Raw genomic sequence first — 11,697 nt, 5'->3', positions numbered from 1 at the left:
TTTATGCATCCCATGTGTTCAGTCTGCGATGCGTTGCAGTATACTAGAACTTTCATTTGCGATGACGGAATTACCTTGGCTTGGAATATCTGGTTGGCTTGGACTGTTTTCTTTTTGTTTGAGTTTGGGGATTGCTTCTCCTTATAGACAGGAACAGGAACAGGAACTTATGTATATAGATCGAATGATGAATTATGATTCAAGTCAACCTGTTTCATGTACGTGTAAATCAAAAGAAAGAATCCCTGTTACCACCGCCAAAAGCGAAGTCCTCCAAGATACTTGGGTCGACCAGATTAGCCAGCATTTCTGCGCGGGTCCGATCAGGCTGTACCTGTGCCTCATCGCTGAAGAATGAGAAGAAGAATTCTCCGTCGTCTGCATCGTCGCTCTGACCGATGATAGATGAAGGGGTATCGAGGGAAAAGTCTGTATTTGGACCAGGAAGGTTGAGAGCGGGTCGTGACAACATGGTCCTATCTGCTCCAGCTTGCATTGAATTTGGTTTTGGATGGTTTTGAAATGACAGGCCTGGATTTGCATGGGACCAGGCAGATGTTTCATTATACGAACATGGGTTCTGGGATTGGCCGGCTTGTCTCTGGTCATGACGCCGCCGCCGAGCCAAACATGTGCGTGCAACCTCAAGTACTTCACGGAGCATCTCGGCGCAGCGGCGGGCGACGATGATGTCGTCCATGGAGGAGAAAATCTCGAGGGATTTTTCGACATCTTCGAGGAGCTCATCGTCTGGTAGACCTGGGTAGTTTGAGAGTACGAGGTGGAGGAGGATCATTGAGCCGTAGAGGGCGTAGGTCGTGTTGTACCACCTACCAAGGAAATCAGTGCTGTTCTTCCAACTCGGGGTTTTAATGGAGAACAAAAGAAAATAAGAAAGAGAAAAAACAAATCGAGGGAATGTAAAGTCAGGACTTACCAGGTTCGAATGTAGATTCTATGCACGAATGACTCGTACTGCATGTTGATACTTGACCGGGCTGCTGCAAGACAGGTATGTAGATGAATGGATAAATCCGGCGAGTCAGAGTCATGATTTGCGGTTGCTGCCACAAGAAACGGCTTGTGAATGAGGATCCGAGTGTTATAGTATCCTATAAAGTTTTTGATTAGGTTCAGTTCCGTAAAGGAACAGAACTTCAAATAAACCTACTCAGTCTCAGCACCAGCTTCTGCTTAAATGCCCATTCGGGGTCGTTTAACGCATGCGCATCTAGATTCAAGAATCTCGGCATTGCTGCTTTCCACTCAAGAAGTCGCTGGTCGAGAGCCATTGCGAGATAAGACTTATCGCTCATCGATCGCTGCGTAGAGTGGTATAGTTGATGGGATGCTTCGGACATGATGCGAGCCAAGGACACCATGACTGGGATCATGGCTATGTCATTTTCCTCCGCGTCAGGGTCAGAATCACCGACATCAATCTGGATGATTTTAGTGTGGCTCATGGATACAATACAGGAATAAATACCTTTAGCCCAGGAAGGGAAGTTTGGTAGTAATGGAGTTCTTTCATACTGTCCAGACGGCCCGAGGAACAGCACATTTCTCTGTATATCGGTGTTAGTAGTGTCTCAGTTGAACGCAGTCCAATCGCAATGCTCACATCTCATGAGAGTAAATACACCACCAGGTACGTCTAGCCTCTCGCCGGGCGTTGGGCGGCAAGGAGGACATGCTGGAGCTGAGTCCAATGGCTGCTGCTGTGCGCGCAGCCATTCCGCTGTACATATAACAGCTATGAGGTTGTAAAGAGTTTTGGCGAAACACACTCTGCCATAAAGAGCATTAGTCAAAGCTCGAAGTCTGTTTGACGGAACATACCAAAAGAACAAGCGCTTGAGCGGTTTCCAAACACGAGCTCTCAAAAAGATCCCCTAGGGTCTGTTTTGCGAGTGAAAAGAAGAATTTTGCAAAATCCAAAGCCGTGAATTTGGATTCTTCCTGATGTTTTGGGTGGTTCGCATCGGGATATTGTTGACAAAAGTGATGTAGCAGAGAGGTTTCGTTCGCGCTTGCATTGATTGCCCCTAAAGCAATGACTGCAAAGTATAGCCCGGCGAATTTGGTGCTTCCTCGAAAAATGCTCGAGCGTTTTGAAAGTGGCCATGCTTCATTTTCGCATCGCTGCATAAATCCATTCTTGCAAAGAAATGGGTGGATATAATGCTTGTTGGCGAAGTAACTTCCAATGAAGATTTTCTCAATCTCCAATTTTGCATTCTCTGTGAGTCTAGGGAAAGCTGTTTCCAGGCCATTCTGGTGGTCTGCTGTGTTGAGTCAGCCACTGATGAGTTACAATCTAGGTACTGAAAACAAGAGAGAGGGCTTACCATTGTTTTTCGGGCTAGGTCTGTTTCTCGCACCATCTGCGACAGAAGGATTTTGTGCTGAAAGGTCTGCTCCATCATGGGATTGAGGCGAAGGATGGCCATTGTAATCTGCATTATAGAGCAAATTTACAATCGAGAGCTGTGATCTGCTGGACTTTTTCTGGCTATTATCATAGCTTGCTTTGGGTGAAACAGGCTGAGCTTGTCGCGCAGCATCATTCTTGGACCCATTATGAGCTCTATCTTCTCCTTGATTTTGAGCTCTGATGTATAGATTTCCGAGGAAAGCTAAATTTGAGGAGTTTCCATAGAACTCAGTACCATTGGTATGTAGATTGACGCCGCTCAATCCATCTCTTGAGGCGGCATCGCCTAACTCGGAAGCGGGCGCTGGTAAAGTGGTTAACTTGGCACAAATATCAAATGGGGGCGATATCTACTGTGAGAATTCTCCCGTGGGCTGGTCAACGCAGTCCTTATCTCGTTGGCACCTAGATGTAAGCGGGCTTGTAACGAATTGGAAGACCGTGCCTTGGGGGTACCTATTAGGATAGGTGACTTGGCTGCTTCACTCAAACTCTGTGGTGTCCGGGATTGAGGTGAAACTGGCCATGGTGATGGCCGAATAGTGCTGCTTTGGCTTTGGTTTCGGTTAGAATGCTCAAAAGTCGCAGCAGTGAAAGTTCCAACCTTTGCTGCGAGTCTGCAGTATCCCTCTTCCTCTTGGTTGAATTCTTGGGAGTTTCATGGCCTTCGGAGGTGCGAAAAACACAGTCAAATGAATGGTCTGTGTTAAGGTCAGCTACTGTCTCCGTATCAGATCGCGGGGCTCTTGGGTGGCATACATGCGCAATATGAGCAAGGCTGAGCTTGATCGCACTGTTGACCCATCAGCAATTTAAAGTTTTCATCAGAATACGTAGAACAAAAACAGGCAATTATGAAACTAAGTGTGGCATACCTTGGTCTTTCGAGCGCGGCAAGTTTCGCATGCCCGCGAAGCTCGGGGCACGCGGCGTTGCGACGCCCATCGTGTTTTAGTCTCAGACACATTCATAATGAAGGAAGATATCGTCTAACACTTTATGATGTGTACTTAACCAGAGCACTACCAATATGGACGTTCATTGCCAGGGAGAAGATACAATTAGGTGGACCTTGAAAATCGGAAGCCACTTGTTTGATCTACCGACCAAACCTTCGATTTCCGATTTTGTCATCAAGAACACTCGCGGGGAGATTTGCGGGGTCTGGGGAAATATTCAAGCCCTCGGATTTATTCAGAAGAAGTTTTATGCTTTACTTTTGCTCAGTCGCATCTATGGCCCGATGCTTGGGGTTTGAGAGCAATATCTACAGACCACACAGTCTCATGAGCATTTTCGCCACGATGACATCTTTCAGTCATTTTAATACAATGGAATTCATGACATGCATCTGCATTGATCTAATTAATATCAGGCAATCGTGTACTGTATTCCAATAAAGCGACAAACTTCCGCAAATCGTTATGGCTCTTCCGACGGGGAACCTGTCTTCCGACGGATGCTGGCCGGCTTCCGAAGTACACCATAACCGTCGGTCGAGCGTTTGTGTGCAACTCATCTTCAGATTAATAGCTAAATTCTCCAAGGGAGTAATCTGCCGGCTACGCCATATGCTTTCATGCATGATCGTAGGATATTCATTTGCAAAGAGCTAAGCCTTTATATGATGTATGCAGTGAAGGATAGCCTATGTAATATGCTTCTGCAAGCTCGTGACGCCTCATGATCGACTTCTTCCAATTCTCTCATGATTAATGAATGTGATTGTCTCTAGATTTTCTATCTATGCTGCTTAATAATGTGGTGTAAGGCGATGTCTCTGCAATACCTCAAATCATTCTGTTCAGGACCAAACATTGCCAGTGGAACCAGGATGAGTCACTCGAGTAAAGGTTCCTTGAGTGAATGTGTTCACAAAGGCTTGTACTGTTAATGAAGTTACCAGATCCTCTTTCTTACACACCCGCAAAAAGTTTTCCATTCTTGGTTGCGGCTCTTTATCTGCCTAGCAGCAGGCCATCCCGGAGCAAATTGAGACGCAGCATTATCGGAGCTATCACTATTGCGAGAATTTATATTAGATTCGAAGGAAGATAGGGATGCTTAAGTGGGGACCAGATCACTATGTCTTTGCCGTACCATGATGGGAAGGGCGCGTGCCGAATGCCACTCAATCCCTTGATCCTGATATTCAAAACTCGTTCTTTATTGAGACGCCCTTTGAGTCCTGATTATTTTCGCAGTAACCTTTTAATCATTGAAAACTATATCCTTGTTTGAAAGACTGCAATTGACACAGAATAAATTCGAGGAGCTGTGCTCTTTTTATACTCTGATCCCGCTCTGAGAGTAGCTAGCAGCTCCTCGTCTTTCTAGCTCATCAATAACATTGCATAAATCAATGTGCTGTCAAGTGGTGGTAGTAGCAAGCAGCAATCACCGAAAGTGTCAACACCAGATCTATCTTTTATATTGCCGGAGGCAGAGCGATGGAACCTTCCCCAGTCAAACACCTTCAAGATACTAGCAATGTTCTGGAGTTTCCTGGTGATGGGGCTCAATGATGCTGCGTATGGGGTAAGTAGTCAAGTCAACTCTCTCGATGGACTGTATCATGTTCCCATGGCTTACTTCAATAGCCTTTGATACCATGTGGAAGCCTAAGATATATTCACGGTCCATTCAAAGTGCACGCTAAGATTATAGCTTCAGTCTTAATTTCACCTCACCTATATCAGTGTGTCCCTGGTCTTTTTCGTACACATCGCTGGCTAAATTTGCTCCGCATTGCTCAACTACAAAACACATACCAGGCTTGGCCATTGTGGGGGTGGCGTGCATTTTCCCTGCAAATCATCTAATCGTCTTTCTTATCAACTTTCTTCCACCCCCGCTTACCCAGTCTTGGTGATTTCGTCCGTTTTTGCTGGATTTGGAATGGGGTTGGGAAGCGGCATGAAATGCCTGGATTGGAATTTGGCCAATGCAAAGCAGTTATGGGACTACTGCATGCTTTCTACAGTCAAAACATTGAGCTCGCTTGTTCGTCCTTTAGATTGGCTGTACTACCATTGAACTAGGCTCCTGCATCACTGTATTCTGGGACTCTTCTTCATTTACTTTGAAGAGTCAACTGCCCGATGAAGACATCAAACCTGGGGGTTTGCGCCAGGTCGTTCTCCAAAAACGCAATGCTCGGACCACATGGATCTGCGCTTTTTTTCCATCTCGGATACATGGGCATCGAATTAGCATTGGGAGGATGGATTTGACTTTTATGATGCGAGTGCGGCATGAGGAAGCGTTTGCAAGGGCATGGCCGCTACGAGTTTTTGGCTGAGAATTACCGTTGAACGAATATTCTTGGGCTTTGTGACGCCTCGAACAGGAGAGAAGCTTAGCATCATCGTATGTTTGCTTCTTCCAGCCTTCAAAGCCGAGCCAAACAACCAACTGATGGGTGGTATGTCTACTCCATCCTCGCTATCGCTGCAGGCTCGATCTTCTGGCTGGTGCCAAACTTTTCTTCCGCGGTTGCCGTATTTATACAAGGGACATTCCTACGACCGTTTATGCCGGTAGTTATGTTGGCTGCCACGAAGTTTTTCCCGCCTGACCTTCATATCAGTGGGATTGGCTTCCTTGTAGCATTTGGAGCTAGCAGTTCTACAATCCTCCCTTTTGCAGTTGGGGCCATTCCACAGGCGTGGAGGGTGCAGGTCATGCAGCCACTGATAATTGGAGTTTCAGGGGGAATCATGCTGTTGTGGTTGGGTCTGCTGCGGGTACCCCAGAAGATTGAGCATGAAGCCAATCCGTGTTCCTGATTGTATTCGCTGTGATTCTGTGGGAATATAACAGCTCCCAATCTTCGAATATTGTCAAGTTTGGTGCTCAATCAAATAAAATTTACTTCTGGGCAAATACTTATCATACAAACCTGGTGGGATAGAGCTTTTACTTGCGGAACGATTTCTCGAGTGCCGGGCATTATTCGGTACATATGCATTCCGACTAACATATAAGGTCCAATCGACATCGTTGTCTCTTCAATTTGAGCCGTGATTTCTGAAACTTCTCGATTTTGAGCTTACAGATTTGGATTTGGACAACAGTACAAGCCAACAAAACAAATCGAAGCAAACAACGAGAAACAACGAGAGACAACGAGAATCAACGAGAGACAACGAGCGATATCTCTGACTCAGACCTAGTTGACCAAGCCTATTATCGGGAATGTGATGAGACTCGTCATCTTCTCGCATCAGGCTTGCGTGTTGTATATTCTATATAATTTCAAGGGCCTAGACTACTACGCATTTAGGGGGTTGACCTGAGACACAAATACCTAGGTATTCAAACATATTCATTTTGATGAAACTTCGATGACGAATCATTTCATAAATTAAATGCGACTTCAGTGATCCAACGGTGGAATTTGGGGTGGTTTCAAAGTAATTCGATACTAATCGGTTTATAAATAATTCTATAGCTTTACAGGCACCGTCACCCAACTAGCCAAATATCAACCCTTTTGCTATCGATATCAATCTTCACCTACACTTTGAGCAGACCGCAGGCCGATCACCGTTTCGAATGGACAATCCGATACAGATTTTGTCTCAGTCCTGGCTAATCAAAGGCTGAAGTGGGCCCTTCCCCTGACGAGCAATTTATGGGAATCACTCATCCTTATATTCCGCATTCAGGCTCTAGTTCCAGACCCTCATAGGCTCCTTTTCATGGACATGGCTTTGTGTCAGTTAACTTCATTAAACTCCGAATCGTACGTTTCCGACGATCAAGGTGGTGGGTCTTTCAATAAGGTACTATTATATATATCATCAACCTTTTGCGTCTTTAAATCTCTCTATACTCGATATCTCCAGGCAAACAACCATCCTTCGAAATGCATTTCACCAATTTCATCGCTCTGCTTGCCGCACCACTTATTGTAGCAGCTACCCTCGATCCAGCTTCCTCAAATACCAAAGGTTACAAGCCGAGTAGCTTGAACTGTGGCGGTGCGTATCACCAGCGATATAGAGCAAGCTTCCGTGTGCTAACTGTAACCAAATAGCTGCCAAGGTCTCCACCGCTATTCAAGCGGCCGAGTGCTCCCATAACACTCGTACTTCCAAGACCCAAACATTCGCCGTCTTCGAGACCGACCACCAATATGATGCCAACAATGGTGCCCCATACGGCACTTGTAGTGCGTACACCTGCACTGCCCCGACCAGTGATGAGTTAGAGGAGAATTCGGACTACTGGGTCTTTTACTGGAGCAGCGAAGGAAAGAGTACAGGATACGGCACGACCTGTATCAAGGATCCCCAGACTGGAGAGTGTGGTTGCGAGAACTCGGATGGTACTTTTATTGCCGGCAGTGACAGCTGCACTTAGATGTAGATAGGTGGACACTCCCTGGCCTAGCCTTTTGTGATTTACATACATTCTGGGACTTTGGAAAGACGAGTCCAAGACTGACATTAATGTTCCTCTAAGTAGAATGAAGCTTTCGTTTTATTTTGCAGTTCTCAGGCTGAAGATTCTATAAATAACGTAAATGCAACTTGTGCGGTCTTAAGAGCAACAGTATTGGGTCGGCGATCCGGCGTTTGTCGGCGATGGAGATCCCCCGGACGTTCACCCGATTGGTTTGGCTCATATCCATTTAGTGGTATGGGGAAGCACTGAGAGCCTTCATACCTCCAAGTTTCTATTTCGATTCGTAATATATGTCTTCCCTGTGTCCCCGCATTTATGTAAGACTACCGAGGATAACGGAGACGTCTGTGGGCAAATCGGACCGAATGACTCACTTCTCCAACCAGGTCTCATCTCTACTTCCTGGATCCTTATCTCCCCGACGGAAGGGGTGAGATAGCTGATAAGCAATCGGGTGATATCGCCATCATGCGGTGAGTCGAGGTATTAATACATCTGATATTGCGCATTGTTTAAAAGATCAATGGAGTGCCCTCTTTGACACTGTGTCTCATACAGTCCAACTTCTTCTTATAGGGTGTCCCTCACCCAACTCATGCTATACAAATCTTAGAACCTTTCTATGACAATAAGCCTTGCTTGCTCCAGCATACATTGTCCTCTTGATTCTAACACCCTTCACACAAATGTTCACTATGGCCTGGGATCAAGATGTTATGCGTTCGCGCTTTTGCCATGCACTCTCCGAAATGTATAAGAGTGAAGTTTCTCTCTATGGAGACCTCATCGATATAGTCTGGGAAGCAGACGCAAAAGCCGTTCAACACAGTCAAAACATGAGCGACTCTCAAATCATAAACCCCGATGATGTTCTTCCATCGCGGCATCGCGTGGAAAGACACGGAGCCATTCGTGTGGGTACAGCACATGAGTTGGCTACAATACGTCGAATGTTTGCTGTGATGGGAATGTACCCGGTGGGCTACTATGACCTCAGCCTTGCTGGATTCCCGATGCATGCTACAGCCTTCCGTCCGAAAACACAAGAATCACTCGATAAGAACCCATTCCGGGTGTTTACCACGGTTTTGCGGATGGAACTCTTGACGGAAAAAACTCGGGAATTGGCAAAGCAAGCGCTGAAGCAACGAAACATCTTCACGCCTAGACTTCTTGCTTTGCTAGATACTGCAGAACGCGAGAGAAGCTTGACACCCGAACAGTGCACGGAGTTTATCTCTAATAGTCTGGAAACATTTCGGTGGCACTCAAAAGCCACTGTCACTCTAGATGAATACGAGCAGCTCAAAGCCGAGCATCCTTTAATTGCCGACATTGTTTCATTTCCAAGCTCACATATCAACCACCTCACACCTCGGACAATTGACATTGATCTTGTTCAGAAGTTGATGCTGGATCACGGAATGCCCGCCAAAGAACGCATCGAGGGACCGCCCAGGCGAACATGTCCGATCCTTTTACGGCAAACGAGCTTCAAGGCACTCGAAGAGATTGTTCATTTCCGCGACCCGTCTGGTTCGCATGTAAAGGGCTCACACACAGCTCGCTTTGGTGAAGTAGAACAACGAGGCTACGCTTTGACCCGACAAGGACGCCAACTTTATGATCAGATCCTGGACCAGGTGAACAAGAAAGCCGCAGATGGTGGCTTACGTGGCCAGGACTACGACAAGTTACTGGAAGACCAATTCAGAGAGTTCCCAGATAATCTGTCCAAACTTCACGATCTAAGCTTGGCATATTTCTCCTACCAGCTGACACCGCTAGGTGAACAGTTTATCAAAGAAAACACAGTGTCCTTGAAAGATCATCAAGCTCCAGTTTCACTCCAGGATCTTTTGGCTAAAGGGATCATTGGTTACGAGCCTCTTACATACGAAGATTTCCTTCCCTTGTCCGCGGGTGGAATCTTCTATTCCAATTTGGGAAGCGTCTCGCAGTCCAAGCAACTTATAATGAGCGCAGATCCGGATCTCGATGGCTTTCAACGCCTCCTTGGGGCTTGTGTCGCGGATGAATTTCATCTTTACAGTGAGATGCAACAGAAATCTTTGGATATTTGCCGACAGAAGCTACAGCTGGACAAGATTGCATTCTAAGAGACACTTTCATGATATAATTATCTGATCTTAAGTTAACGTCATCTAATGGTCACTTCTATTTTTAGTCCGAGTGGAAAAATATTCCTCGAAAGCCCTTAACGTCGGTGTTTGTATAATTATGCATATGGATAACTGTCGTCACAATATCAGATCTAGATCGTCTATAAGGCTTGGTCAAATACCGCTTTTGGCACCTCCAAGCGAGAATATCCTTTGGGCATAATCTTCATTATGTTGCAAAGATTTAAGCCCCAGATCTAAGATTCGCCACAGCAAACGTGGTCGGTGCCGTACCAATCAACGCCACCGAGACCACCCGGCCGATGATGTTACCTACCACTCGGGCCGTATGATGTCGGCCGGAACAGTAGACAGAAAAACAATGAAGGCTTGGCAAAATAGCTTTCTCTTGCACGTCGGTCGGCTCCGGCTTCACTAAAATCTTCGGCGAGACGTATTAAGTTTCAGTTAGAATGAATAAATAAAGGCGGCGATTTCCATCATGTGCGATTTGAAATGCCAGTCATCAGCATCTCAGGTGCTTGATTCAATTAAATAGTGGAGGCTCTGTTTAATGGCATCCGCTCAAGCTCAATATCATCAGCCAACTAAAGATATCTCTTGGCATATACTGGTTGGAACAATTGTCACCATTGTCCCAGCTACTCTCTGTGTGATATTGCGATTTATTTCTCGCCACGTTTCATGTGCTGGATTATGGTGGGATGACTATACCATTGCGGCAGCTCTTGTAAGTCGTACCATGCCCTCGAATCCCTTAGGTCGACTTCAAACATTGGACATTATGAGAAATTGACATTATGTAGGTATTCAACTGGGCTATGGCTGCTCTAAGATGGGTTCAAATTCCATTGTACGACTCTGGCGTTCGATCTCATGATATCTCATCTGAGAAATTCCAAGGATTTGAAAAGGTAGGCCCTCACGACCTGTATCCAAAACTCATCTAACAATAAGTAGAGTTTCTTGGCCATCCAATTACTATACTTTTGCAATGCGGTTATTACGAAGGCATCGCTACTTCTTCTCTTTCATCGTATCTTTGGCGTTGTCAAAAGCTTCCGATGGGCACTTTGGGGCTCTGGCTTCTTGGTAATTGCCTACTTTATCGCATGCACAATTACAGCAATCGCCGGATGCTCGCCAGTATCCAAGTTCTGGGATCCCAAAGAGCCAGGGCATTGTATTGATGAAGTTGCCTTCTTCCGCTGGAATGGAGTTGGAAATATGCTCCTAGATTTCTTAATACTTTGTCTGCCACTTCCGATGGCCTGGCGGGTGAAGACAACGATGCGACAAAAGTGGGTTCTGACTGGGATCTTTTTGCTTGGTGGTTTGTGAGTTAGCTTCAACCCTCAAAATGAAATAATCAACTAACTGTCAGACAGTGTTTGTATTGTCTCGATTCTTCGGATTGTCAGTTTTGAACTCACAACAATGCACGATCCCACCTATACAAGCGTCGACCCAGCGACTTGGTCCTCCATTGAGCAATCTGTCGGAGTCATGTGTGCATGTCTTCCCACACTTCGACCTCTAGTTCGAGCATTAAACAGTCCCGCAATGAAGCCTGCTGACGTAAGTGGTCGCTCTGTTTCTAACTGCGAGCTTGTGTCCCCGCTGCCTCGTCCAATATTCCACTGTGACGAGGAAAGTAACATTGTACCTGACTCAAGGGAGCATATGGATCATGCCTGCTTGTGC

General features: G+C 45.9%; 5 protein-coding genes across 5 annotated transcripts; 4 read left to right on the top strand and 1 right to left on the bottom strand.

The window, feature by feature from the left end:
• Nucleotides 1-229: 229 nt before the first annotated feature.
• N7529_006430 (transcriptional regulator family TF) lies at nucleotides 230-3,404 on the bottom strand (the record flags this gene model as incomplete). Its single annotated transcript, XM_057241957.1, has 10 exons — nucleotides 230-830; nucleotides 938-1,112; nucleotides 1,172-1,442; nucleotides 1,490-1,568; nucleotides 1,625-1,791; nucleotides 1,843-2,288; nucleotides 2,352-2,741; nucleotides 2,792-2,991; nucleotides 3,042-3,230; nucleotides 3,313-3,404. The coding sequence occupies 10 exons, from the start codon at nucleotides 3,402-3,404 to the stop codon at nucleotides 230-232; spliced, it is 2,610 nt and encodes an 869-aa protein (XP_057097316.1).
• Nucleotides 3,405-4,813: 1,409 nt separating this feature from the next.
• Nucleotides 4,814-6,225, top strand: N7529_006429 (uncharacterized protein; the record flags this gene model as incomplete). The annotated part of the gene is given in 6 exon segments (XM_057241956.1): nucleotides 4,814-4,975; nucleotides 5,038-5,233; nucleotides 5,301-5,440; nucleotides 5,454-5,684; nucleotides 5,711-5,810; nucleotides 5,894-6,225. Coding segments are annotated over 6 exon segments (1,161 nt in total), but the record flags the coding sequence as incomplete, so codon positions are not given.
• A 1,082-nt stretch (nucleotides 6,226-7,307) lies between these two features.
• On the top strand, nucleotides 7,308-7,804 carry N7529_006428 (uncharacterized protein; the record flags this gene model as incomplete). The annotated part of the gene is made up of 2 exons (XM_057241955.1): nucleotides 7,308-7,422; nucleotides 7,479-7,804. The coding sequence occupies 2 exons, from the start codon at nucleotides 7,308-7,310 to the stop codon at nucleotides 7,802-7,804; spliced, it is 441 nt and encodes a 146-aa protein (XP_057097314.1).
• A 740-nt stretch (nucleotides 7,805-8,544) lies between these two features.
• Nucleotides 8,545-9,969, top strand: N7529_006427 (VOC family protein; the record flags this gene model as incomplete). The annotated part of the gene is made up of 1 exon (XM_057241954.1): nucleotides 8,545-9,969. The coding sequence occupies one exon, from the start codon at nucleotides 8,545-8,547 to the stop codon at nucleotides 9,967-9,969; it is 1,425 nt and encodes a 474-aa protein (XP_057097313.1).
• A 577-nt stretch (nucleotides 9,970-10,546) lies between these two features.
• Nucleotides 10,547-11,334, top strand: N7529_006426 (uncharacterized protein; the record flags this gene model as incomplete). The annotated part of the gene is made up of 3 exons (XM_057241953.1): nucleotides 10,547-10,723; nucleotides 10,800-10,907; nucleotides 10,954-11,334. The coding sequence occupies 3 exons, from the start codon at nucleotides 10,547-10,549 to the stop codon at nucleotides 11,332-11,334; spliced, it is 666 nt and encodes a 221-aa protein (XP_057097312.1).
• Nucleotides 11,335-11,697: the final 363 nt, after the last annotated feature.

This window comes from Penicillium soppii, assembly GCF_028829465.1.
Source record: "Penicillium soppii strain IBT 18220 chromosome Unknown utg000005l, whole genome shotgun sequence".
NCBI classification, from domain to species: Eukaryota; Fungi; Ascomycota; class Eurotiomycetes; order Eurotiales; family Aspergillaceae; genus Penicillium; species Penicillium soppii.
Note: the sequence above shows the minus strand (reverse complement) of the source record. Positions and strands in the feature narration are given on the sequence as shown.